Source organism: Anomaloglossus baeobatrachus, chromosome 7, assembly GCF_048569485.1.
Source record: "Anomaloglossus baeobatrachus isolate aAnoBae1 chromosome 7, aAnoBae1.hap1, whole genome shotgun sequence".
Classification (NCBI taxonomy): Eukaryota; Metazoa; Chordata; class Amphibia; order Anura; family Aromobatidae; genus Anomaloglossus; species Anomaloglossus baeobatrachus.
Genome location: NC_134359.1, coordinates 54,422,470 through 54,449,933, shown reverse-complemented (window position 1 = coordinate 54,449,933; position 27,464 = coordinate 54,422,470). Strand labels below are relative to the sequence as shown.

Below are 27,464 nucleotides of genomic sequence, written 5' to 3'. Positions count from 1 at the left end.
TCCACCAGCCCCGCAGATTCTACCGCGCAAAATGTTCCTGCCGGCCGCCACTCGTTATGAGCGTGTAAAGGAGGTGGCCGTGCTGTCCCCGGGCGCTGATCTCCGTCCCTCTGCTCGACCGGAAGCAGCATCAGCGGGGAGTGGGCGGGGCTGGAGCCAAAGATCAGTACCCTGGACAGCAGCTCAGACCACGTGAGTATGTAAATTACCTGTTCTCCGTGTGCTATCGCGGATAGCACACGGATAACACACGTGGACCGCACGTACCCGAGACACGTACTTACCACACGCAACACGCAGGGAAAATACGTGTCTCGCGGCACGTGCGTGTTTTTAACGGATGTGTGTTTCAGGCCTTACCGACACATACTGTAGATAGAAAAAAGAGAAAGGATTAGCTGTTTGAGGGTTTCTCAGCTTTTGATTGCTAAATAACGGTATATTTTATTGTTTCCACACTGCGTCATTGTATTTGTTGACACTCAAGGTCGGACACTCACACAGTGAAAGACATTCAGATTTGTCTATTTTACATACACATGCATTTCAAAGTGCAGATTCTGACTGTTCTGGTCTTTTATAGAGGCTGAGTCTTTACTGTAAAACCTTGTACTTACAGAAAAACCCTTCTTTTCTCTTTGTGTCTGCGGTATTCAATGCGTGGCCCCAGCCGAGGTTGAACTACAAGCAGTGGTCTAATGTTTATCTCAAGGGCTCCACTGTAACATCTCAGACAGGGGTCCTAGGTATCACTGGCTTTTAATAGCATTGATCTAATCATATGGGATAAGGAGGCTATTTGGGCTCCCGCTAGGCTCCAAACACCAGGTGCGACGGTAACCCCAGAACACTAACTTTAGGAATTAAAAAAGCCCTGGTGCTGGAATGGGCCCGAACAAAGTATCAGTATTATAAATGAAAGAACACTAAAGGGTACTTTACACACTGCGACATCGCTAGCGATCTCGTTAGTGATGTGACACGCCAGATCGCAGATGCGATCTGGCGTGTCACATTGCTAACAAGATCGCTAGCGATGTTGCAGTATGTAAAGCACCCTTAAGGGTATGTGCCCACGATCAGGACCCGCTGCATCCTGGACATGGCAAATCTTGACCTGCAGGGCCGCGTGTCTCCTCCACAGGAGACTGCAGCTGCTCGTGCCCACTATCCAAGCTCGGGCAGTTGCGATCTTTCTTTCTGTTTCCCTGCGGAGAACTCTTGCGTCTCCGCAGTAAACAATTGACATGCTGCGGCTCTGGAAGCAACACCGCAGGTCACTTTTTGCTGCGAGAAAAACAAGCACAGTGGGCACAGGATTTCTAGACATCCATCCACTGTGCTTCTACTGTACAACACAGCATTTAGGACGCAGGGAAAACACGAATCCAAAACGCTGTAACCCTGATCATGGGCAAGTACCCTAAGTGTGCGTGCCCACGATCAGTGTTTGCAGCATTTTGGATGCAGTATGCTTCAGCTGCGTACACAGCATTGTACAGTACAAACACAGTGGATGGGATTTCGAGAAATCCTGTGCCCACTGTGCCGGTTTTTCCCGCAGCAAACACTGACCTGCGGTGCGTCTTTCCAGACTGCAGCATATCCATTGTTTGCTCCGTAGGGAGAACAAAGCGAGGAGACCGCAGCGCACTGAACCCTGATCGTGGGTACAATCAGCTGCAATCTCCTGCGTTCCCCTGCGACGGAGACTCACGGCCCCGCAGATCAGGACCCGCTGCGTCCAGGATGCAGCAGGTCCTGATCGTGGGCACATATCCTAAGACGCAAGGCGCAGAATAGGGTCTTATGTGGTAAAAACGGAATAAAAGAGAAAGAGGTACGCTCACTTTCTCTGACGCCTCATTGGGGGACACAGGACCATGGGTGTTATGCTGCCTATCCATAGGAGGACACTAAGTAGATGCAAAAGCATAGCTCCTCCTCTGCAGTATACACCCCCTGGCTGGGCCAGGCCAGGCAACCTCAGTTTTAGCTAGTGTCTGTAGGAGGCACATCTTTCAAGGTTTTGTTATTTTTTGAGGGCGACGGTTTCCTTTTGGGACCGATCTCCCAATACCATCAACGGGCGGGAACGCGGAGTGCTGCCTCCACGTATCCCCTCCTGCGACGCTGGATCCTGGGCTGCCTTTTACTAGACGACGGGTCCCTCAGACACCGATTTTCCAGAGCCCAGGACAGAGGCACAATTCCTCAGCCCCTCTTTGCAGGCTCTGAGATGAACATTGCACCTGTGTGGCCGGACACAGGGAGAAAAACTGTCACAGCAAACTGACTCTGCTATTTCCACTGCCTGGAATGAATCAGTGTTAAGGTGAGATCCCCCCTGACTGGTTTCCCAGACAAAGGGAGAAAACACGGGGAAGGCTCCCAGGACTACTGAATTCACAGTATTTTATTATGAAAAAGTCCCTTGCTGATTGCAAGGAGGAGAGCCCCAAGGATCCTGAACACATAGTGTTAATTTTTCTCTAGCTTGCTGGCTGGAGGAGGGGGGAAGTCCCCCGCTGTTTGCAGAAATCTGCACAGATAATTTACCGGTGGCGGGAGGGGGTAAGGGGGGGGGTGTGTGAGGACCCAGAGCTCAGGAACTCACACTGTTTGTTTGCTTTGTTTATTCGCTCTAGCTGCGTGCTCTGATTGCAGTAAAGCCGGTAGAGATAATCCACGGTGACAAGCTGTGTGCTTACTGGAGGGAGGAGGAGAAAAACTGTCACAGAAGCTCCCTTCCCGCCGTTTTTTGCTACCGACAGCAGGGGGGCACACTGACTTCTTCTTGGCGCTCTTTTAGCGATAAGCCCCGCCCCCCAGGAAAGTGTGCGAAGATCTCCACAGAACTTACTCTTCCTGAGGACGCAGGGCCATCGGCTGATTCTGGTGAGGTACTTGCTTCACTTGTAGCTCTGCTGACCATTGCTCCCCCTCCTGGCATACTCCTATTAGGAATGTGGCACCCTGGACAAGCCAGGGGCCACAGAGAACAACACACCCCCACACACCCCCACCCCCAGCAGTTCACAGCAGACATCTCCAGTGAGACCTGATTCCTTCCTCGGGCTCAGACAGACACACCAGGTGGGCGGAGTCAGGAGATGGGGACGCCCACCCAGGAGTTTAGCTGGCCTGAGGCAGGAAACAAGCCGAGACAAGTCCAGGCAGAGAAGGAGAGAGGAGGTCTGCAGGGAGACAGAAGCAGACAGGGGCCTAGGTTGGAGCCTAGGACCCTCGTGTAGAGAGTGAGGCAGACAGTAGTGGCCGTCTGCAGGGAGCCGGGCAGACAGTTGGTGGAACCGTAGGTAGCCGGGGCTGGGTGGTGGCCCACCGGTACTGAATCGGGGAGCCAGCTGGAAACCGGAGCGCAGGAGGAGCGTAGAGGGTGCAAGAAAGGACTTACATTACCAACCTGGGGTCAGGGGAAAAACACTGCAGCCGCCTGTGGGACCCGTCCATCCAGCCGTTTGTTTCAGCAGAGACTCTGTGTGCATCATTGGGCTGAGTGAGTACCACCGTGCCGTGCGGCACAGCGCTGCCCTGCGACCCTGCACCTCACCAGGCCCTGTAACCCGTCTGCCACTCATCCCTACCCCATCACCGGGCCCCGGACAACCAACCCCCTACCCACGGAGGGGAGAATTAACAACAAAGCTGCTCCCTGTCACCGATCCCGGGATCCCCATCCAGAGCAGCGGTGGTGTCAACAAAATCACCACAACCGTGGGTGGTGTCACGGACAATATCCCTAAACCAAACCACCCCCTTTTCACTCACGGGCGAGGAGCGCCACTCGAGTCCCCGGGATCCGGCCCATCGCTCGAGCCACCAAGCAGCAGCAGTAGCAACCGGACCCGAGCAGTGGGAGAGCGCAGCGTCCCCTTCCTCCGCCCGCGACAGGAACATGCAGAACTCTAAGGGCACTAAGAGCGCTAAGGCTCACATAGTCTATTACTCAGCCTGCACTGCCACGCTGAGCTACCACGTAAACACACCTCTTCTCTCTGTGAGTCCTGTGCCCCTATAGCCCCCCAAGACCCCCCCGCCACCACCGCCGCAACCATCAGCCCAGAGCCTAGGGCTCCCAGCCCACCGGAATGGGCACAGTTTCTGTCCCAATCCATGGAAAAACTGTCACAGAACCTGGTTCTGGCTATGCAATGGCATCCTCCACACCCTTCTGGGCCCCTGGACGGAACGCAGCCTGAGGATACCCCTATGAAGGATTCTTCTCAGGTACTCCGGGCACATGCTTCACCGGTCGCAGGGATCAGGAAAAGAGCACACGGCCGGGTGTCTCCAGCACTCTCTCATGGCCTCCAGGGCTCTCCCTCGGGAGCACACAGGGCAGGCTCTCCCACACGTTCCACAGCTTCTGAAGAGCTGGAGGAGGGAGAATGCTGTTTGTACCAGGAGGATTCCTTGGTTTCATCAACCCCAGATGATCAAACTGCAATAGACTCCCTTATAGCAGCAATCAACCAAACTCTGCATGTGGAGGATCCCCCATCCACTACCACTGACCTGCGGTCTCCTTTAAGAGGGTAAGGAAACCCCAAAAGGTTTTCGCTGATCACCCGGAGTTTCAGCATATCCTCCCAAAGCAAAGAGAGAAGCCTGACAGGCGCTTCGGTAACCGAAAACTCATGGAGTCCCGGTACCCTTTTGCCCCACCTGCCCCTAAGGGCTGGGCCGATCCGCCCTCGGTCGACCCCCCGGTCTCCCCCCTTGCCACAAAGATGCTCCTGTCTTTACCCGATGGTTCCTCCATCAAGGACCCGGCAGACAGACAGGTGGAGCTCCTCGCCCGCTCTGCTTTGAAGGCTGCGGGTTCCTCCCTCTCACCCTCCTTTGCCTCTGTGTGGGTCGCAAAGGCGATCTCGGTCTGGGCAGAACCCTTAACACTTTGCTTGAGGAATCCCAGTTCACTCATACCTTCACAGAGGTAACACCTCAAATTGCCGCTGCGGCGGAGTACCTCATGCAGGCTTCCATAGACGCTGCTGCCTGCGCAGCGTTTGCCGCCACAAATACCATAGCCATCCGTAGAGCTCTCTGGCTCCGACAATGGCGAGCGGACTCTGCCTCCAAGAAGTCTCTCACGGGCCTTCCCTTTTCTCCAGACCGATTGTTTGGCGAACGTCTGGACAAGCTCATTTCTGACGCCACAGGAGGAAAGAGTACCTCCCTCCCCCAGCTGAAGTCCAGAACGACCTTCACCAGACGTCCACAGTCCTCGTTCCGCTCTTTTCGGAACTCATTTGGTTGGTCGACATCCCGTGCTGTCCCCGCCACCAGCCGCGGACTACGCAGGGATCGACCTTCTCAGCTCTCCCTGAAACCCACTTCGTCATGGCAGCCTAGACCGAAACAGTCCAGGACTAGGGAGACTCGTTCACGACGTTTTCCCCCCTCATGACTCCTTCGGCCCCCCGGAAGACACACTCATTGTAGGAGGTCGACTGCGGATCTTTCAACACATCTGGGCTGCCGCCTCAGATGACAAATGGGTGTGAGATCTTGTGTCTTCCGGTTACCACATAGAATTTCGGACCCGACCCCCGAGTCGGTTCTTTCTCTCAAACCCCCCAAAGACTCAAAAATGACGCAAAGCTTTTTTCTCAGCAATCCACTCGCTCCAAACAGCAGGAGTGATAATACCTGTCCCGGACGACGAGAAGTTCGGGGGTTTTTATTCCAATCTCTTTGTGGTCCCCAAAAAGGATGGGTCAGTTCGACCCATCCTGGACCTCAAACACCTGAACAAACATGTGCACGTACGGAGATTCAGAATGGAGTCCCTAAGGTCCATTATTGCATCCATGGTCGAAGGGGAATTCCTCGCTTCCATAGACATCAAGGACGCGTACCTGCACATACCCATCGCCCCAGATCACCAAAAGTTCTTCCGCTTCGCAGTTCAGGAATCCAACTTTCAATTCGTAGCTCTACCCTTCGGCCTTGCCACTGCACCAAGGGTCTTCAACAAAGTCATGGCGGCCGCCATGAGCGTCCTTCACGCCAGGATCGTAGTCGTTCTCCCTTACTTGGACGACCTCCTCATCAAGGCCCCCTCCTTCCGCGACTGCTCAACCAGCGTACAGATCACTGTGGACACCCTATCCCGCTTAGGGTGGCTAGTGAATATAGACAAATCATCCCCGATCCCATCACGATCCATCACCTTCCTGGGCATGTCCCTGGACACCCGTCGGGGCTTGATCTATCTCCCCCTGGACAAGGCGATCGCTCTTCAATGAGCGGTACACTGCCTTCTACGTCCTCCGTCTCGCTCCATTCGATTCGGCATGAAGGTGCTCGGCAGGATGGGGGCGGCTATGGAAGCAGTACCCTTTGCTCAACTGCACCTCCGCCCACTGCAGCTAGCCCTTCTAGCGGCCTGGGACAAGAGCCCCTTCTCCCTGGACAGACATCTTCACCTGACGCCTTCAGTCAGGTACGCACTCCGCTGGTGGCTTCGGTCCTCATCCCTTTCGAAAGGGAGATCCTTTCTCCCAGTTAACCGGCTGGTCCTGACCACGGACGCCAGCCTCCTAGGCTGGGGAGCAGTGAACCGGCACCACACTGCTCAAGGACGTTGGACGCCCCAGGAGTCTTCCCTACCCATAAACATCCTGGAAATCCGCGCGATCTTCCTTGCGCTCAGGGCGTTCTGCCCTCTGCTAGCGGATCGTCAGATTCGAGTCCAATCAGACAATGCAACAGCTGTAGCCTATATCAATCGGCAGGGGGGCACCCGCAGTAATGCGGCTTATCTCGAGGCCCACAAGATCCTCAGCTGGGCCGAATCGACGGGGTCAGTGATATCAGTGGTACACATACCGGGTGTAGAGAACTGGGCAGCAGACTTTCTAAGTCGCCAAGGCCTGGCTGCCGTAGAATGGTCTCTCCACCCAGAAGTGTTTCTACACATCTGCACTCGCTGGGGCACACCAGACGTGGATCTAATGGCCTCAAGGTTGAACGCAAAGGTACCCGCGCTCATAGCCAGGTCACGCGACCCGCAGTCCATCGGCGTGGATGCTCTAGTCTGCTCCTGGCACCAATTCCGCCTGCCTTACATATTTCCACCTCTATCCCTGCTGCCGCGGGTAATCAGGAAGATCAAGGCAGATGGAGTCCCGGTGATACTGATAGCACAGGACTGGCCCAGGCGCGCCTGGTACGCCGAATTAGTACAAATGCTCGCAGATGTACCGTGGCGCCTTTCCAGACATCCCAGACTTGCTGACCCATGGGCCCATTTCCCATCAGAACTCCAGAGCCCTGAAGCTGACGGCATGGCCATTGAGACCTGGGTATTAACAAGAGCGGGATTCTCCCCCGCAGTTATTTCCACCATGATCAGCGCCCGAAAGCCTGCTTCATCCCGCATTTACCACCGTACGTGGAAAATCTTCCTTTCATGGTGCAGAGAAACTAACGTCCAGCCTATTCCTCTGGCCATCCCTAGAATTCTTGACTTTCTACAGTCTGGCTTGCAAGCGGGGTTGGCTTTCAGTTCCCTTAAAGGGCAGGTCTCAACGCTCTCAATCTTCTACCAATGCCGCCTGGCTCAAAAAACGCAAGTCAAGACCTTCCTCCAGGGCGTTTCCCATCTAGTTCCCCCGTACAAACGGCCGCTGGACCCATGGGACCTCAATCTTGTTCTGGACGGTCTCCAGAGGTCTCCCTTTGAACCTCTCAAGGAATCCTCCCTTGCTCTTCTCTCCTGGAAGGTAACATTCCTGGTGGCAATTACGTCCATTAGACGGGTTTCGGAGCTGGCAGCACTCTCTTGCCGCAAGCCTTTTCTGATCTTTCACCAGGACAAGGTGGTTCTGCGCCCCCTTCTGGATTTTCTTCCAAAGGTTCCTACCCCGTTTCATTTGAACGAGGACATTGTTCTGCCTTCCTTTTGTCTACACCCAGTTCATAGGGTGGAAAGGTCTCTGTATTCGTTAGACCTCGTCAGAGCTCTCAGATATTACATATCCAGGACAGCCCCCTTTAGGAAAACTGACTCTTTGTTCATCATTCCTGAGGGGCCTAAGAAGGGACAGGCAGCTTCAAAGGCGACTCTGGCTCGCTGGATTCGCTCTGCGATCCAGGAAGTCTACCGCTTGCAACTCAAGCCCATTCCTAGTGGGCTGCGGGCTCATTCCACGCGAGCAGCATCAGGCTTCAGTGGAACAGGTGTGTAAGGCTGCGACCTGGTCTAGCCTACATAAGTTTTCAAAGCTTTACAGAGTCCATACCCAGGTTTCACCTGACGCAAATCTGGGTAGGAAAATTCTGCAAATGGCAGTAGAGCACCTCTCTCAGTAGGTGCTCCAGGCTGTCTGGGACTGGTTCCTAGTCCTTGGGTTGCATTGTCTTGTTTTTATTTTTCCCACCCATGGACTGCTTTAGGACGTACCATGGTCCTGTGTCCCCCAATGAGGCGTCAGAGAAAAATGGACTTTTGTGTACTCACCGTAAAATCGTTTTCTCTTAGCCATCATTGGGGGACACAGTACCCACCCTGTTGCCCTGCTGGGCCTTGGTTCTCTCAGTACCTTATTTGGTTATGACTCCTTTTTTCTCATGTTCCTATGTTGAGAAGTTTTTACTGTTTTGTTTCTCCTACTGCTTGTGTACTAAAACTGAGGTTGCCTGGCCAGGGGGTGTATACTGCAGAGGAGGAGCTATGCTTTTGCATCTACTTAGTGTCCTCCTATGGATAGGCAGCATAACACCCATGGTCCTGTGTCCCCCAATGATAGCTAAGAGAAAACGATTTCACGGTGAGTACACAAAAATCCGTTTTTTTTCAAGTTATGTGACACCCAAGACATACGCTTAATAATGGAGCAGCTGCTGCAGATAGGTGAGGGCAGTACATACAATGCAGAAAAAGGACAGAAGATGTGTTCACTCTGTGCTGCTGCTGAAGACTTTCCAAGGGAAGATCCAGGACACACTGTGGTTCTTTCCTAAAGAAGAAGATTGTAATGGCTTTGAAATTCATTGAATAAAAACCACTTATCTCCTGTGTGTCCTGGATCTTCACTTGGAAAGTCTTCAGCAACAGCGTGGAGTGAACACGTCTTCTCTCCTTTTGTATGACAAATGATACACCGCAAATGGGGGTCCTTGCACAGATTTTGCCCCAAAGCTTCAAGTTCAGCTTCTGACTACCAGAATTAAAGATTGCTTGGCTGCCAACAGTATCGAAATTGATGGGATTGTCCTGATATATTCCTGGCAAATTTAGCACCGCCTCGACTAGAAAAATAGATAAGCTTAGTGTAAACCCTGCCGAAACGTACGTCGGTCTGGTTGGTTAGTGACATACCAGGTTGTGACTGGGAGTTGGGAAGGAATCTTTCCAAAATTACCAGCAGTAGAGCAAAATATCAAAAAGGCTAGACCCGTGTGTGTGGGTTGATACAACAATTTGAATAAATACCAAAATAAGTTCGCCTTCTCATTGTATAACGAAAATTGTGACATTTATTTGCAGGTGTCCAGAAGTTTCTGCTTTTCTCGTCACAACTTGCCGTCCGTGGAATTCCCTTCAATATCTCCACCCAGGAAGACGTCATCATTCCCATCACCGGGGTCCCCTCTTATTTTGTTGGAATAGATTTTGATGCTCAAGATAACAGCATATTTTATTCTGATACTCTAAAGGACATGATCTACAAGCAAAAAGTAGATGGGACAGGTAAGACTGAAATGTATAGATAAATCTGTAGGATAGATATTAACCTTAGCCCCTTCAGTACCGGATGAAATGAAAATATGCTTCAACTCAGGGTAAACAAGAATCGGGCACTGTGGATCGGTGATCAGCAATACGCTGTGACCTTCGGATCCCCAGATCCCCCTGAGATCATATCAAGCCATGACACACTCATGACAAGGGCTCGTCTGTTTCCGGCGGAGACTTTTGAGAGTGAATAGAGCAGCAGTGCACATGATCAACCACCACAGCGTTCATATGGTGTCATGGGTGTGTCACGGGTGACAGATAGTCATGTGGTTTCTGGCAATAGAAGGTCACACTGTTTGGCTGTGCAAAATGCTCCCTGACTTTCCATTGTTCCTGCTGTTAGTAATCATTGTACTAGGTAGCTTTCCTGCTGGATTTTCATCTCTCCCCCTTTAGAACCCAGAAGAGCTCACCATACATCCAGCTGCTGATCATCAGCATTCTCCTGGTGCTTAAATACTCCCATCTTCCCTGGACTGGTGCTGGTAATATTATTCAGTTCATTCAGCTCTGGTTGCAAGCAGGTGGCTTGCACTCATCTGTAGTATCGTTGCTATTATTTTACTGAACTTCTGCCTGTGTCATCTATGGATATTTAGGTCATACATTTCCCCCTCTGTGTCCTCCTTGAGTCTTCCTTTAGTGTTTAGTGGGGTTGACAAAGAGCTCACCCCATCCATTCCCTATTTAGGGTCCAGCACTAAGGATACCTAGGGTCAGGAATCCGGCTTGGCGCATCGGTGTGGAACCTATCTAGGGTGGTGAGGGACCCCAGGGACCAGCAGTAGGTTTAGTCAGGGGTCACCATCTTCCTCTTCCCTAGACACAGGGTTACCCTTCCCCTTCACCATTTGCTTGGTGCTTCCCCGTACCTAGAGTGACATACAGCCTCTTCAGAGCTCCGATTCTTGGGATCAGTGGTCGAACGTTTAGAAATCAGAAAGTTATTCTCTATCCCACAAATAGGGAATAGTTTGCAAACTTGAAAATATCCCTTTAAAAAGATAAAAAAATATCACCATATAGTGCTATATACCAGTCCTGCCATCCATAGAAGTGATTACAGTATAGCGACTCACAGCGGACGCTCGTTCGGATTCAGAACGTTCACATTATTTGTATAGATTCTGATTTGGTTTCTATAGACAACCCCTTTAAGCCATACAACCTGTGTTATAGCTTTATACCTTATAAACGTATGAGGGATTGATGTGATACGGTGTCTTCAGTCCTGCAGCTGATATCTGGCTGTTATTTGTAGTTTCTTATAGGAATTAGGAAGCCCTGGTCAAATGATCCTTTTAGGCTGATAAACATATCAATGTCAAACAAGACATTTAAGATAAAGCGGACTGTGAAGCCTGAGGAATGTCTGCGGGAGGCTCCGCAGTGCTGCCCCGTGCCAGCTCAGGAGGGGTATGCTGCTTTGCACAACGTGCCTGTCTGTGAGGAGGCACGCTGGTTCAGTTTGGTAGTTTTTATCAATCTATGCCAGCGGCTCTGATTAGGAATAGTTGAAAAAGCAAAATATGTTTACAAAGAATTTGGAAGACGTTTTCACACCATCGTTACAAATGTTCAAGTCATATATAACATAAGAATCCAGAAATTATAGGCAACAACTCGAAAATGATGCATTTAAACACAGAGCACAAGAGTCTTTTGATTCACCAAGATATATAAATATACCCCATAGACACCGTAATGCAAATGTATAAAACATTTTATTTAATAGCGCACAGGGTATTACAATACATACAGAACAATAATCATGAAAAACCGGAATGGGTAAGTGAAGGAAGAGGGGAGAACCCCACGTGACCCAGGAAAAATGTCAAGTATTATATGGGACCTGCTAATACAGATATATATATGTCTTATTGTGGTAGCCTCATGTCCATAGGAAAGGCCCACGTAGGGGCCAAAGATCCATTGTGCCGCTAGTTAATGGCCCGATATATAAACCTATGGCCTTCTATCAGGTCATACCTCAAATATACCTGCAGGCCTATATATAAGACTGGCACAATGGCCAAAGTTCGCTCTACGGCTAGGCTATAACCTCATATACAATTAGGAGGTGCCCAGACAGTATCGCATTGGTCAATCATTAATAAGGCATGCAGGCTTACCACAAACAAGCAGAACGTCCGGGAGTCCTGGAGGGCACGTGGGGACCGACGTCCCAACACGTGTTTCGTCAAGTGCTTCGTCGGGGGACGATGTTAAAAAGTGCAAGAAGTGGGGTTTAAGAAGGGAACCTAATTATCAATGACACGCCTCCAATTCCCCATGTGCACAAGAGTAGGTGACCGCTGCAGAGCGCGCCGTGGCTCAGTATCGGCGGCCGGAAGCCGGCGGAGCGTGAACTTCCGGTGACGTCACCATATGGTACTTCCGGTTCCCCGCCGCAACGAGCGTTGCCACGGACGCGAATCAACAAGCGGAAACCACTGTAGTGCTGGGTAAGATGGACCTGCCCCTAATGGAAACGCTAATCCAACCTCCACAATCCCATCAACAACAATATGGTATATAATGCGCAAACATATGCTAGGCATTATTGTATATGAAACATCCCCTAATAGCACCTATCAGGGGAATATATATATATATTACAAGGCACATACATATTATGCGTTATTTATATACAATCACCACAAGTGGTGCTTAAAAAAAGATAAGGGGAAGAGGAAGAGGATAGATAGAATAGATAGGCAGACGTCTGCAAAGGAGTAAAGATGTAAAAACATAGACATAGATATATACACAGCAATTTCAGCATGAAAACAATTACAGATATTCTATGTCCATGTACGCCGCAGTTCCATAGCCTCCCAATTTTTGGTTCTGTAAACGTATACGAGCCTCCGTTTCTTCCAGGTCGGAATTGATAACAGGACCCGTTCAAGTCAATAGAAATTTTGCTGTAAAATTCACTGTTATACATTCGATACATTTTTTTCTCTGCGCTGATACATTGTAGCAAACTATCAGAATTGTGGTGGCTCTGATCAGAGGATTCCATACACTGCACATAATTGTTTAAAAGTGATGTACAGTGTATGCTTGGATTACCAGCATAATTGGTTCCGGGAGTGTGCTCTTAAACCAAGTTACTCTTATATCAAACCAAATTTTCCCATAGGAAATAATTGAAATGCAGACAATTCATTCCACAGCCCAAAAATATTTACTGTATTTATACAAACGTATTACAGTAATACAAAATAATGTCCTGTATTCATATAAAGCTATTACATTTACACTAATACAAATACTGTGCAGTAAATAACATAAAACAAATTAAACTGCACTTTAGCTTTCAATAGAATTATTGGTGTGCGGGAGATACAGTATAAGCAATGTGCTGGACTGGTTAGCCGAAAGAAAGTACATTACTGTATCCACAAATGCAAATTGATAGATATGCTGTATAGTATATACTGTACTGTGCAATAGTATACTGTATACAGTACATATAGATAGAAAATTACCTCCAGAGCGGGTCAGAGCACGGTGAAAGGACAGAGCCAGACTATGCACGGTGAGAATTTGCTCTTATTGCAAAGCATTGCTCTTAAACCAAGTTACAAATGTTTAAAAAGCTTTGCTTGTCTTGCAAAACGCTCTCAAACCAAGTTACTCTCAAATCAAGGTTCCACTGTATTAGAATTAAATATGTATTCATCATCTGGATATAAACTTTGTGGGTTTTATTCAAGGACAGCATAGAGCAGGGGTCGGGAACCTATGGCTCGCAAGCCAGATGTGGCTCTTTTGATGGCTGCATCAGGCTCACAGACAAATAATTAATAAAAAAAATACCATATTTTTCCGGTTTGTAAGATGCTCTTTTTTCCCCCCAAAACTGGGGGTGCATCTTACAAACCGCATATGGCGACAGTGGTGGCGCAGGGTCGACGATACTGCGGGCTCGTGGGGTGTCACAACGGCGAGCATGCCAGCGGACTGCGGGCTGCTTTGAATCTCCCGCAGTTGACGAATTCGGCTTCAAGAAAATGGCTGCGGAGGCAGCGCATGTGCAGATAGTACTCCGCGTCCATTTTCTTGAAGCACATCGCGTCAAACTGCGCACGCGCAACGGGAATTTTCTTGAAGTCGATCTCGTCAACTGCGGGAGATTCAAAGTAGCCTGTCAGCAGATCAATGGCGCCCACCGCCGTGGCACCCCACGAGCCCACTGCAGTATTGCCGACCCTCTGCAACTGACCCTCTTGAGCCGTGATACCCTCTCCTCTGTGCCCGCAGCATCACCTACCCTGCCTCCTGGAACCTTCTGAGCTGCTCCACCACCGCCTGTCTCACGGAATTACATTTTAAAATATGTGTCGTTTATGACCTGCACTAATCGGCAGAACAGGGAACTTCTATCCTCGTAAGAAAGGAGCGGCAGGGAGAATGCTTGATCGCTGTTCATTCATTCATTCATGCCCAGTGAGAATGAATGGACCGTCCATCAGTCTGGCAACTGATCTGCTACTTCATTGTAATAGGGATACAAAATGCCCCTTTAGGGATAAAAATTCTAGCAGTAGGACTCCCACTGATCAGTAAGTTGTCACCTATCCTTTGATAGGTGATATATTGTTTTCACTGGCCAACCCCTTTAAAAGGGGAACCAACCAGCAGGATTTTGATATATAAAGTCAAGCCAGTGCTATACTAGCACTAGGATGCTGAATGTAAGCATAGCTATTGTTCAGAGATTGGATGTTTTATTTCAAAAATATGTGCAAGTAAAGTTCCAGCAATGCACTGCTATTTGATTGACAAGTGCAACCCGAAGTGAAATGGGTCTAGTCTTGCTTTCTATTCCCTCCCCGGTCTGTCTCCTTGTGCTGGAATTAACATCTATGATAGCAACAAGGGTAGGAAGGCCAGGCAGACAGACAGGGGTGGGAATAGATAGCAAGACCTGACCCACATATTCCCTTCCCATTGCACCTGTCAATCAAATAGCAGTGCATTGCTGGAACTTTACTTACTCAGAACTGAAGCTATGCTTACATTCAGCATCCTAGCACCAATATAGCACTGGCTTTACTTTATATATGAAAATCCTGCTGGTTGGTTCTTTTTAAATATGGTGTGAAATGGAAAGTGTTAATGGAATTTTCCAACTATTTTGAAAATATCAATAGGATCTACATATGGATGAAAAAAACAAAGGTCATCTTTTCACAACTCCCACCAATCCCACTCCTGTCACTCTTCATTTACTTTCAGGCAGCGCCACTTATGACCGCGACAGTCAATCACTGGCTGCAGTGGTGAAGTACCGTTGCTGATTCCTTTACAGTATATTTTCAAAATTATAATTTTGATAATATATCTATAAAAGGGAGAAAGAATATTAGAGAGACTATCTAATCAGGAGCTTAAATGGGTATTATTCTCTTTAAGTGCTCAGCTTTATAAGGCAGTACCATAGAGAAAAAATACTCATACATGAGGACCGTTGTTTTCCTATGAGGTAACGTGGGATGTGACGCTGTGATGCTGAGAGGAGGTGGCGGGAAGGATAATGCAGCACGGAGGAGGGGATTTCTTACAGGGAAGCAACCGCCCAGTAGCCGAACCACAACCCCCAGTAGCCTGGTAGGCTAATTCGCACATAGCGATCTAAAGTAATATTTGTGAAACAAGGCATCTACTATGAGGCATACAGGCAAGACTACTTTCACCATCCTATTACCTGTATGCCCATAGTAATAGCTTAAAATGGTCAATGGGGGTGAAAAATTCCCTTTAAAGAAAATTTGATGGCGAATGTGAGAACATGTTGGTACAAGATTAGTAAAATTTGAGCTCCTATTAAAAAATGTGTCATAAATAAAAATGTCCTATCATTTCTTTCAGGTAAAGAAATTCTCACCGCCAATAGAGTAGAAGGAGTGGAAGACCTGGCGTATGATTGGATTTCCAAGAACCTCTACTGGACCGACCCAAGATACAGAAGCATCAGTGTCATGAGACTTGTAGATAAGTCGAGGAGAGCCATCATTCAGAATTTAAATCAGCCCCGCTCCATTGTGGTGCACCCTGTGATGGGGTACGTATCTGCTTCCTTTGTTTATGTTCTGATCTTCGTTAGCCGCTTGTGCTTTTTTAACCCGATCAAGAACAGAATTAATAGAGGATGTTGCATTGTATTTCTCATGATCCTGCATCTTTCGCTTCCAACTATTTATTTCTTCTCTGCCGCTGGCAAGTGCTCCGAGAAGGCTGTAAGCTGATACGCTTCTGCATGAAAGGAATATGCTGACAAGTTATCGTTAGAACTTCTGCCTTTTCCCCACTTTTTTTGTATATTGACATGAAGCCAGAGGAGTCAGCCTTGTCCTGCTCTGCTATATTCACCACTTTAAAGTGCTTCTGTCTCCAGCCCGGAGATAATGTTCCACATTTTACTGGAGATAACAGACGGTGTCTTCCTGCTGAAATGGGATCGCTTATGTTCATCTTGCATTTCTTCACTTACAAACAGAACCAGGCAATACTGATATTTTAATATATTGCATTAATATTGCATTACCGAAACAAAGTACAATCATCCAATTTGGTTAGTCCCTGTCAAGCCATCACTAGGGGGCGTGGGAACTTAGGTACGGAAAGAACTCCTGAGTGTGGTTAGACAAAAGCCCACTAGAGGTCGCTAACACAAGAGCAGGGATAGTCGGTCAGTCAGGGTCTATGCCGGGATGTCACGTCTACTGAGGAGAAAACTATCCAAAGTCAAAGAACAGAGCTGAGGTCAGATACCGGGAGAGCAAGTAAGCACAGGGAAGGACGTGGGGAACACAGGTCAGGACACCGGAGGACAGGGATGTACAGAGGAAAGGTTGGGTAGGAGGGACGGACGGGCAGGAGGATTGGAGATCAGGACAGGCTGGGGAAACGGAGGTCAGGTCAGGTTGGGGGGATAGAGGTCAGGTCACGTTGGCAGGAGGGCGAAGGTTAGATCGGGCAAGGGCAACGGAGGTCAGGACAAACAGTATCGGGTAGCAGGACAAGAACTTTTCACAGGAACGGAGTAAACAGCTGAGCTGGAAATATCAGTGGCGACGTCCCGGAGGCAGCAGCACCAAGATAAGGCGGCGTGACCCCTGGAACAAGGCCAGAATGAACAAGCCCCTCCTAAGAGACCTAAACCCTGGAGGCAGGATACATGCACCGGCTCAGGAATGGCAGAGCCATTTGCTGGACCATACGCATGTCATAGAATATCCCATTACTAGAGTCTGTATCAGCTGTAATCTGTGGAGGAACCCAATTCTCCCACAGGACCATCATGGAGGAAATTAAAAATTGCATGATTTGCATGTCCTTGTGATGCGACCTCTTTACCAAATCCACCAGTCATGGCTGCTCTTTGTAGCCATTCTTCAATCTGCTTCATATATTAAGGAGTTCTGTATGAAGGACATCCTTCTAGTAACTCAGAACTTCTTAGACGGGTTCCTGAAAATGAGTTTTCTGAATCAGAAAAAGTTGAACCAGTATATAAATTCATGGAGCTAAATGTATTGATTTTTACTTGATGGGAAGAACGAATATGCTACATTTCTGAATCAAATCAATGTTTTTCTTCTTTTAGGTTCCTTTACTGGACTGACTGGTATCGGCCTGCTAAAATCATGAGGTCTTGGTGTGATGGATCGCATGCATCACCGATTGTGAACACAACTCTTGGATGGCCAAATGGTTTAGCAATGGACTGGAGGTAAATGATTTACTTCTACAAGCTCTACTACTAAAAATGAAATACGAAGGTTTGATTCTCTTTTCTCCAGTACAAATGATAGAAGGTTGTTTTTGTCTATCAAAATAAACTAGTTTGCCCATACTCTTTTAATGACTGTTGGCCGAAAGATTTTTCTCCTGAATCTCCCTTTACTCAGTTTGGCTAAGTTTGTTTTTAATGGGAAGAGGTATTCAAGGCTGCTTTACATCAATTAATCGTGCGATCGCATTTGTGATCACATCCACCCCCATCGTTTGTGCGGCACGGGCAATTTGCTGCCTGTGTCGCACAATGCTGTAACCCCCCCGTCACACGGATTTACCTTCCAAACATCCACTTCCTGAAGGGGGAGGGACGTTCGGTGTCACAGCGAAGTCACACAGCGGCCGGCCAATAGAAGCGGAGGGGCGAGATGAGCGGGACGTAACATCCTGCCCACCTCCTTCCTTCCGCATTGCCGGCGGGACGCAGGTAAGCTGTGTTCACCGTTCCCGGGGAGTCACACGGAGCGATATGTGCTGCCACGGGAACGATGAACAACCGGAAGCTCGATTTTTTGAAAATGAGCGACGTGTCAACGATGAACGAGAAGGTGAGTATTTCTGCTCGTTCACCGTCGCACGTAGCTGTCACACGCTACAATATCACTAACGATGCCGGATGTGTGTCACTTACGACGTGACCCCGCCGACATCTCGTTAGATATATCGTAGCGTGTAAAGCCCGCTTCAAGGTATCTGATCCTTCTAACCTCTAGATCCCGGGTACAATCGGAACTCGCAATCCCAATAGTTAGGAAACTACTTAATAGAATTGTTTACAAATGTCCAGTGGACATTTTTTTTTTGACACTGTAAGTAACAGTTGTGAGCACTGTACAGTGTAATCAGAACATACAAAGAACTGTCTAGGACTAATCTACTCAATTCCATTGCATTTATACTTTTAAGCCCTAATTCTCGCCATACACAAAATATCTGCAACATAGATGTTTCCACCATCTACAGTCTTGCTAATTTGTTTTTCCAGCATGCATTTCAAGTGTTTTTGTTTTTTATGTAATCGTCATACTTTTTCATTTTACGAATAGCTCACTGCGAGTATATTGGGTGGATGCATTTTTTGACAAAGTGGAACACAGCAACTTCGATGGCTCTGATAGACAGACTCTTAACAGAATAACACAGATGACTCATCCATTTGGCCTCACTATCTATGGAGGTAAGATTTCGTAAAGCCTCGATTAATATCTCTAAGGAATCATATTAAGGGTGTTTGTTTGACTCCCTCTTGGCATTGAAAATTTACACACGCACTGTTATTAGTCTCCTGGAAGCTCCAAAATGACTACCACAAACAGGCTTGGCACAAGCTACTCTGTATCTCAGAGCCCAGGGGTTGCCCTGGCCTTCACCCTTTAAACCCTGTACAGGGATCTGGACTTAACCAGAGAAGGGCCACAGAGTGAGCTGTTGTTCAGTGGTGCAAACTGGAAAGGATAGTCAGGAAGCCGAGTCAGATCCAGGAGGTCACATCAGGAACAGAATAAAAAAGCAAGCAGGTAGTCAGATATAAAGCCAAGATCATTATAGGAGAAGGTAGAATTGTGGCACACGCTGTTGTGTAAAGGTCCTTGCTTTATTATAAATCCATAAAAGGTGAGCGGGTCCGAGACCAGGAACCATAGAAGAGCAGCAGCGCGAAAAAACTGTCATCTTCCGGAGTGCCAGCATCTGTTTTTGGACCCTTTCAGCTTTTATGGATTTATGATAAAGCAAGTACTTTTACCCAACAGTGTGTGCCACGATTCTAAGTTCTCTTATATGATCTTCGCTGGACTAGTTCCTTTCCTCTGCACAAAGCCTTGGTGGTTATTATCGCTCCTCCTGTCCCTCGCAGTATTATATCAGGGGACCCAGGGGTGCGGTACCGTATCTGTCTTCCTTGTTTGGCAAATATAAAGCCGAGACCAATGAACATGAATTAACAGGTCAAACACAGGACAGATAGAATCTCTATTGACTGGCAGTGGGAGCTGGATGTCTGGGGTTTATATAGAACAACCCCAGCCAGTGCTGACACCAGACAGAAACCAAAACAACAGAATAACCCTGTAACTTCCAGACTGGATAGAATAACAAGTCTCAGGAATAAAATAGGATTGATGCTATCAAGCATCACCTACAACAACAGTATGGTGCCACCTAGTGGCTGAAGCAGAAACCAACACAGATGCAGGGGATTTCTCTCAAACGAGTATTCTCAAGTTGTCTCTTGAGCAGTTCAGAGCTATTCGGTCTCCTTACTTCCTGGTTTCAGGAAATCAAGGACTGTGGAGGAAAGAAAAGGCGCATAGGGTCTTGACGCATCTATAAGGGATAAGCAGGTTACCATGCTAAACACCCCTCATACCATATTTACCTAAATAAAGACGAGAATCACGACTTTATTGCAGGAATGGCCACAGCTTTATTTAACCGTATATATGTATACCAAAACTTGTGGCTCAACATGCCACCCAATTGTTAAACTTAACCTTATACATATATACCCGTATAACCAAACCACCGATAGATCCGTCCGAGAGGCCAACCATCATTCCTAACCCCCCGGCCGTAACCTCCAACCGGCCCAGAGGACCACCTCGGCCGTGACCACCCGGCCCAAGGTGAGGGGTAACAACATTCCATCGTTAATTACCCCTACCCAGAACCTGCGGGACCTCCGCCCACAAGTTCCCATCCAATCCGAAGCCACTCCCCTTGAGCGACTTCGTACCAACAAACCGACTGTCGGTACTCCCAACCTCTCTGACGGACCTATCACCCCGCTGTGACAACAAACAAATTGGCAAATCAACCTTTTATTCTTATTTTTTTTTTATATATATATATAAGGGCGGGCGGGTGGGACACAAACTTTCCGGCGACAAAAGGGGAGGTAATCAGGTCACCACCTCTCTTATACCTCCCACAACACCCCCACCCCTTTCCTGCTCCCCTCCAATCCCCCTACAGCTCTCTTCTACCAATCCTATAAGCCCATATATCCCCTATCCCAACTAAACCACTTAACCCCTTCCTAACCTTGCACCCTCCCGATCGTCATGGGGTCCGTTCACCCCTATGGGGCTCACTGCCCTTCTTAACTGATAAAAATAGTGAAGGGATTAATAGGGTGCACTCACCTATAGATGTTGTGAGAAGTCACAACACCTATTGAAGCATAACGCTGGAGGAGACAGCTGTGGACCCGTAAAATGAATGCAGAGACTTCTCTAGGAAATCGGGGATCATTGCCGCGCTAGTCACCATTCAATCCAAATAATTATTCAGGGGTCTCTGCCCCCTTCCTCAGGACAATGTAAAAATAATGACACAGGAGATATATCTCCTGTGTCATTATTTTTACATTGTCCTGAGGAAGGGGGTAGAGACCCCTGAAAAGCGTAGACTTTGTTAATGTTCCCAAAAAAATGACTTGGAATAATAATTATTTGGATTGAATGGTGACTAGCGCGGCGATGATCCCCGATTTCCTATAGAAGTCTCTACTTCCTGGTTTCAGCAGGGCGGGCTCTCCTCCTTGAGAGACAGTTCTGGTGAATAGTAGAACTGTAGCATTAAAGAATTATAAAGCTCAGAACAAGCTTTGAAGTAGTACATTAAGCTACCAATGGTTTGTTGTGGAGTCTATAATGTTATTATACTTGCATAAACACACGGCTTAGGGAAGCTAGAGAGTGAGCTATGGTTAGAAAACTTCTCTCTAAGCAGGGGATGCTGGTGGCTGGTGATTTTTCAAGATTTATAAAGCAGTTTGTCAGGGGCTGAGAGGGAGGGAAGTAAACAGCTGACTGATTTATAGAAATCAGCGGGTTGGAGAGAGGTCACTGGTATGTTAGGAGTTAACTTACTGGAATGTAACTAGTGTGTACACTTGGCCAGGGACTGGACAGGCACTGGTCACCAAACTTCATGGAAACCAGCTGTACACTATGAAATATAAAAGCTCTCAATGTAGGACAATGATAGTGTGAAGCCCCGCTAGTATGTGTCGGTGCAGTACCTTCAGGGACTCCACGTGGATGGAACAGTCTGGTCACAGGTAGGGAACCTTCTTTTAGGATTGTCGTGACGCCACTCTCAGTATTGCGGTCAGCGGGGACCGCCACTGCAGATTAAGGGATGCCTGGGGCTGATGGTGGGTGCAGTCAGTATATTAGCCCCCTGAGAGTGAGGCAAGCCCCAGGCCCCGGTGTATGTGTGTGGGACCACAGGTCGCAGAATGACTCAAACACAGTCCAAGAAGTCTTTCAACGTGTTTACTCACTGTTTGGAGGTCACGGTGAGATGCCCGGGCGACACTGTGATAACCAGGTTGAACCAGGAATTCCAGGAGGCCGTTCTGAGGGTAGCTGTCCACTCGCCTTCCTTGCACTCTTTCTGTTTTAGGAGGATCCTTTGCTTGAAGCGTGGTAGGACCCCTCCAGGGAAGCTGTTACCACCCTGCTCCCCTCTCTCTGGCTCGTCTGCCGGCAGCGTGGCCTTGGTGGGATGGCTTCTGGCCCTGTCCCCTTATGGCCTGGTGATTGCTGCTTGGCTCAAGCTCTGTGTAGTCATGGTGAGGGCATGAAGTACCCCCCCCCACCTGTAGGTTAAGCAGCTCTGGATGATCTGCTGCCTGTACTGGGGACCTAGTTCCCCTTGTGTGCTCGGATACCGGGATCTCCGTACTCAGCCACCCTTCTCTCTGGATGATTTTCAGGCCGACCCACGGTACTCCTTTCTCCCCCGCTTTCAGCTACTGCACTCCTCAGGACCTGTCTGACACGAGAGCTCCTCTGCTCCCTTCCACACACTTCAACTTCTTCCTCCAGACTCCCCCTTCCTCTCTCTCTCTGCCCTGCTTCCTAGCAACCAGCCCCTGAACACACCCCCAGCTGGGAATTGAAAGTTAACCCCTTCTGGCTACCCAAGGGTCCCCTCTGGTGATGTGGGAGGCCTGGTCACTATATGTTTGTGTGTGCACCTCATCCTGGCCTTTGGAAATTACCTGGAAGCATTGTCCCCGCATGGGTGCAATACTCTGTGGTGCCTGACCAGGTCAGGGGCGCCACATTCCCCCTTAGTTATCATCAGCACGTCCTCGGGCTGCAAAGACAAGAGAAAAAGGTAAATACAAACTTTTCCCACACAGGGGCAATTATTTACATTTAAACATACCAGGTACCATTCCACTACCAACCACCCACATGTCCGAACCCCACCCAAAAAACCTCCAGGAGGTAGGTCGCCGGTCCTTTTGGTGACCAGGTCTGGGCCATTACATTCCCCAGACCTTTCCTCCAATCTTCCTCTCCTGAGGAGAGTGGTGTAAGGTAGGCCCCATAAACAGGCGTACCCGCTTCCGAGTGTTGGAGGGCAGGCCCCATAAACAGGCGTGCCCCCTTGTTGGTGCAGAGCCATGCCCCTTAACAGGCAGACTCTGTGGTTGATACCAAGGAGGTAACTTTTTACAATGCAAAAGTTTGTGGTTAAAGCCAGTTCATAACCGGTGGTCCATTTTTTTAAAATGCACGTGAACTAGTGTAAAGAAAACATTTTAAAGAGGTCTCACAATAGTCCTTGTGGGCACATTTCACTTAAACGTTACTTAACTGTAAACAGGTTAAACATTACATTTCATACCGTCACTTTGAACTAAACTGTACTTTCTCTATAGCGTAATGGGAGCTGACCAAAGTTGCTGCGGGTTGATCTACGCAGTACTATACTGTCATCTGTCTGAGGTTGTGTCCTCCCACCCGATGTATGTGTCTCAATGTGAATAATAGGTGTGCTAGGTATTGATACCAGTGCATGGTCTTCTGCTTCAGCTACATTTGGCTCTTCCAGGTTCTGAACAGGTTCTTCTGGTTCTCTTACTTCTCCAGATTGAGGGAATGTAATAACTGGAATAACTACTGCTCCATTGTATTGAGGCCAACTTGCTGGAAAATCTCCAAGTACAGTATGGATCATCTTTTCTTTTGGTTCTTGAACTGGCAAAGGGTTGGGTATTTCTTCAGGGGTTCTTAGTTGTTCAGGACATTTCTTTAGGCGATCTCTAGAAACGACAGCTGTTGTTTTTCCTCCATCTTTGCTGATAAGGCATGTCTTTTCATTGCTAAGCGTCGATGGTAACACAGTATAGGGTTCTTCTTCCCAGTGATTGTCAAGTTTATGACGTCTTCTCTTCCTTTTGAGAACTATATCTCCTGGCATCAAAGGAACAGCAGGTGCTTTTCGATTGTAGGCCTTTTCTGGTTTCTCACGCTGCTGAGTCAGGCTTCGCTCCACACACTCTTGTACTTTCTTGTATTGGGCTTGGCGGTTGGAATCCCAATCAGCACCTTGTAGATGGTCTTCAGGGGTCTCAACTCCCATTTCCAGATCTACTGGCAATCTCCCTGGTCTGGCCCTCATCAGGTATGCCGGTGTGCAGTTCGTGGAACTCACAGGGATGTTGTTATACATGTCCACTAGATCGGGCAGTTTTTCCGGCCACTGACTTCGTTCTTCTAGTGGGAGCGTCTTCAGAAGGTCGAGAATGATGTGGTTCATCTTCTCACACATGCCATTGGTCTGAGGATGGTAAGGCGTAGTACGGATCTTCTGGCAGCCGTATAGGTTACAAAACTCCTTAAACACTTCAGCTTCAAAGGCTGGTCCTTGGTCAGTGAGCACTTGATCTGGATAGCCATGTGGTCGACAGAAGTGTGTCTGGAAAGCTTTGGCTGCAGTTTGACCTGTCAAGTCCTTGACTGGTACTACCACCAGGAATCTGGAGTAGTGGTCAACCATAGTGAGAGCGTAGTTGTAGCCTTGTCTGCTGGGTGCCAACTTTACATGGTCCAGGGCCACGATCTCCAGGGGCCGTTTAGTTTGGATTGGCTGGAGTGGTGCTCTCTGGCTGTGCTGGTCTTTTCTTCTAAGATTGCAGGGCCCGCAGTTTCGACACCACTTCTCTAGGGCAGATCTCATGCCCACCCATTAGAATCTTACTTTAAGTAGGGCCTCCAGTTTCTTCCAACCAAAGTGGCCTGCACCATTGTGATAGGCTTCCAGCACCATCCTCGTATCCTTCTGTGGTACAATCACTTGCCACACCTTCTCATGCGTCCTCGGGTCAATGATGCTCCTGTAAAGTTTGTCTTGATAGATGAATAATCGACCCCTCTCCTTCCATAGGTACTGTGCCTCAGGTGGGGCTCCTTTGTCAAGGCTGGCGCCAGGCTGGCTGATCAGTTTCTTTACCAAGCCTACCGCTGGATCATTTTCCTGGGTCTCCTTCCAGTTGTAGTGAGGGAGTGGGTTCAGGGTCACCTCTTGGCGGTTGGCACGCGACTGCCGACACTGTTTTGCTCCATGGCGATGGAACGCTGGCAGCTCAATCTCTTCAAGATCATCTACATCTTCACCCTCGTCTGCTAGGTGAGGCATCCTGGACAGAGCATCTGCGTTGCCGTTCTTGCGGCCAGCTCGATACTTGACGGTAAAGTCATAATTCGCCAGTCGGGCTACCCAACGCTGCTCCATGGCACCCAATTTAGCAGTATCCAAGTGGGTCAGGGGGTTGTTGTCCGTGAAGACAGTGAATTTGGTGGCTGCCAGGTAGTGCTTGAACCGCTCTGTGATAGCCCATACCATGGCCAGGAACTCTAGCTTGAATGAGCTATAATTCTCTGGGTTTCTTTCAGTAGGCCTGAGCTTCCTGCTGGCGTAAGCAATCACACGCTCTTTGCCTCCCTGCACCTGTGAAAGCACTGCTCCCAGTCCCACATTACTGGCATCGGTGTACAGTACGAATGGCAGACCGTAGTCAGGGTAGGCTAGGATCTCTTCACCCGTCAAGGCCCCTTTCATTTGTCTGAAGGAGTGTTCTTCTGCTTCTCCCCAGTGAAATGGCGGGCCGGAGATCTTTCCTTTCTTCTTTGGGTGGCCTACCAGGAGCTCTTGCAAAGGCGCTGCCATTTTCGTGTAGCCCTGGATGAACCTTCTGTAGTAGCCTACCAAGCCAAGGAACTGACGTACCTCCCGGACGGTAGTAGGTGTGGGCCATTCCTGGATGACTGTGACCTTCTCTGGGTCCGGTGCTACTCCTTCTGCACTGACCACGTGACCTAGGTACTGGACCTTTGGCTTCAGTAGATGGCACTTGGATGGTTTCAGCTTCATTCCATATCGGGATAGCGCTTCAAAGACTTCAGCCAGGTGTTTCAGGTGGTCCTCGTAGGTCTTGGAGTACACGATGACATCATCCAGGTAGAGCAGGACGGTCTCAAAGTTGAGGTGCCCTAGGCAGCATTCCATAAGCCTCTGGAAGGTCCCGGGGGCATTGCAGAGTCCAAATGGCATGCTGTTGAACTCACAGAGGCCCATTGGGGTGGTGAAGGCCGTCTTCTCCCGATCTTCCTCTGCTACAGATACTTGCCAGTAGCCACTAGTAAGGTCTAGGGTAGAAAAGTAGTTAGAGGCTTTCAAGGCAGCGAGGGATTCCTCTATCCTTGGCAAAGGGTAGGCATCCTTGTGTGTTATCTGATTTATCCGTCTGTAATCCACACACATCCTCATCGTGCCATCCTTCTTTCTTACCAGGACCAGGGGAGCCGCCCAGGGGCTACAACTGTCCCTTATGACGCCTGCCTCCTTCATGTCTTTCAGCATGTCCTTTGTGCGCTGGTAATGGGCTGGTGGAATAGGCCTATGTCTTTCCTTAATGGGAGGATGACTGCCTGTGGGTATGTGATGTTGCACCCCTTTGATCCTACCAAAGTCTAGTGGGTTCTTACTAAAGACCTGCTCGTATTCCTGCACGACCCTGTAAACCCCATGTTTCTGGTAGTCGGGTGTAGAGTCAGTCCCCACGTGTAGTTTCTGGCACCAGTCCTCTAACTGCTTTTGGGAGGTCTCGTCCTCTGTTGAGTCAGCTTGTGTCAGGGGACCTACAGGTGTTATGGCGTCATCTGAGCATGTAAACAGTTTGGCTATGGTAGCGTACCTTGGTAGTCTGGCTTCCTCCTCCCCACAGTTCAACACTCGTACAGGCACTCGTCCCTTGTGTACATCAACTACCCCCCTGGCTGTCAGAATCGTGGGCCAGTGGTCTGAATGAGTGGGCTCTAGTACAGCCTGGTAATCTTGTCCTCTGAGACCTACCGCTGCTCTACACCACATCATCATTTCACTCCGTGGGGGTATCACAATGGGGTTAGCATCCATCACCCGTACACTACCAATCTCACCGCCAGTCTGTTTTACCTGTTGCTTCCTCAGAATGATTCGGATCTCTTTTTGCAAGGCTCTTTGCGACCTGCCCTCAGCACCTTCAACAATCTGGTGAAGCAACAACAACACTTCCCCTAGGCAATTTTCTATGACATTAGTGCCTAAAATCATTTGCGGGTTCCTTTCTCTAATATCAGTGTCCACAACAATCAGTCCTTGTCCCTTCATTTCCTGCCTTCCCACCTTTATGGTTACCTCTTTGACCCCGATCTGGTCTATAGGTTGTCCGTTGGCAGCATAGATGGTGAGGGAGGGGTCCGGTGGTCGGAGATCGTCGTCCGACCAAAACCTACGATAAAGGACATACGGGATCGTGGTGACCTGAGAGCCGGTGTCCAATAATGCCGGGGTAGGGATCCCGTCCAGGACAATGGACAGGACAGGACGTCCACCCACGTACTGATCACAGCAGCGACCTGGGCCTGATCTTCTTAATCCTGAGGACTGGCCCCCGGCCCCAGGTTTGGCTCGTTTAAAGGACAGGCCCTTGCATAGTGTCCTGCCTCCTGGCAACGACGACAGATGGGTTGTCCAGATGAGTCATAGCGATCACTGCTCCTGCCTCGGGTTGGGGGACCTCTTCTCCTCCGCATCCAAG

General features: G+C 48.8%; 1 protein-coding gene across 2 annotated transcripts in view; it reads left to right on the top strand.

The window, feature by feature from the left end:
* The window catches only part of LRP2 (LDL receptor related protein 2), a 402,994-nt gene that overhangs the window by 163,536 nt on the left and 211,994 nt on the right, over positions 1–27,464 (top strand). For both annotated transcript variants that reach the window (XM_075317292.1, XM_075317291.1), the window contains exons 16-19: positions 9,518–9,721; positions 15,653–15,845; positions 17,391–17,516; positions 18,628–18,758. In XM_075317292.1, coding sequence (XP_075173407.1) covers positions 9,518–9,721; positions 15,653–15,845; positions 17,391–17,516; positions 18,628–18,758 — 654 coding nt within the window. The remainder of the gene's footprint in view (positions 1–9,517; positions 9,722–15,652; positions 15,846–17,390; positions 17,517–18,627; positions 18,759–27,464) is intronic.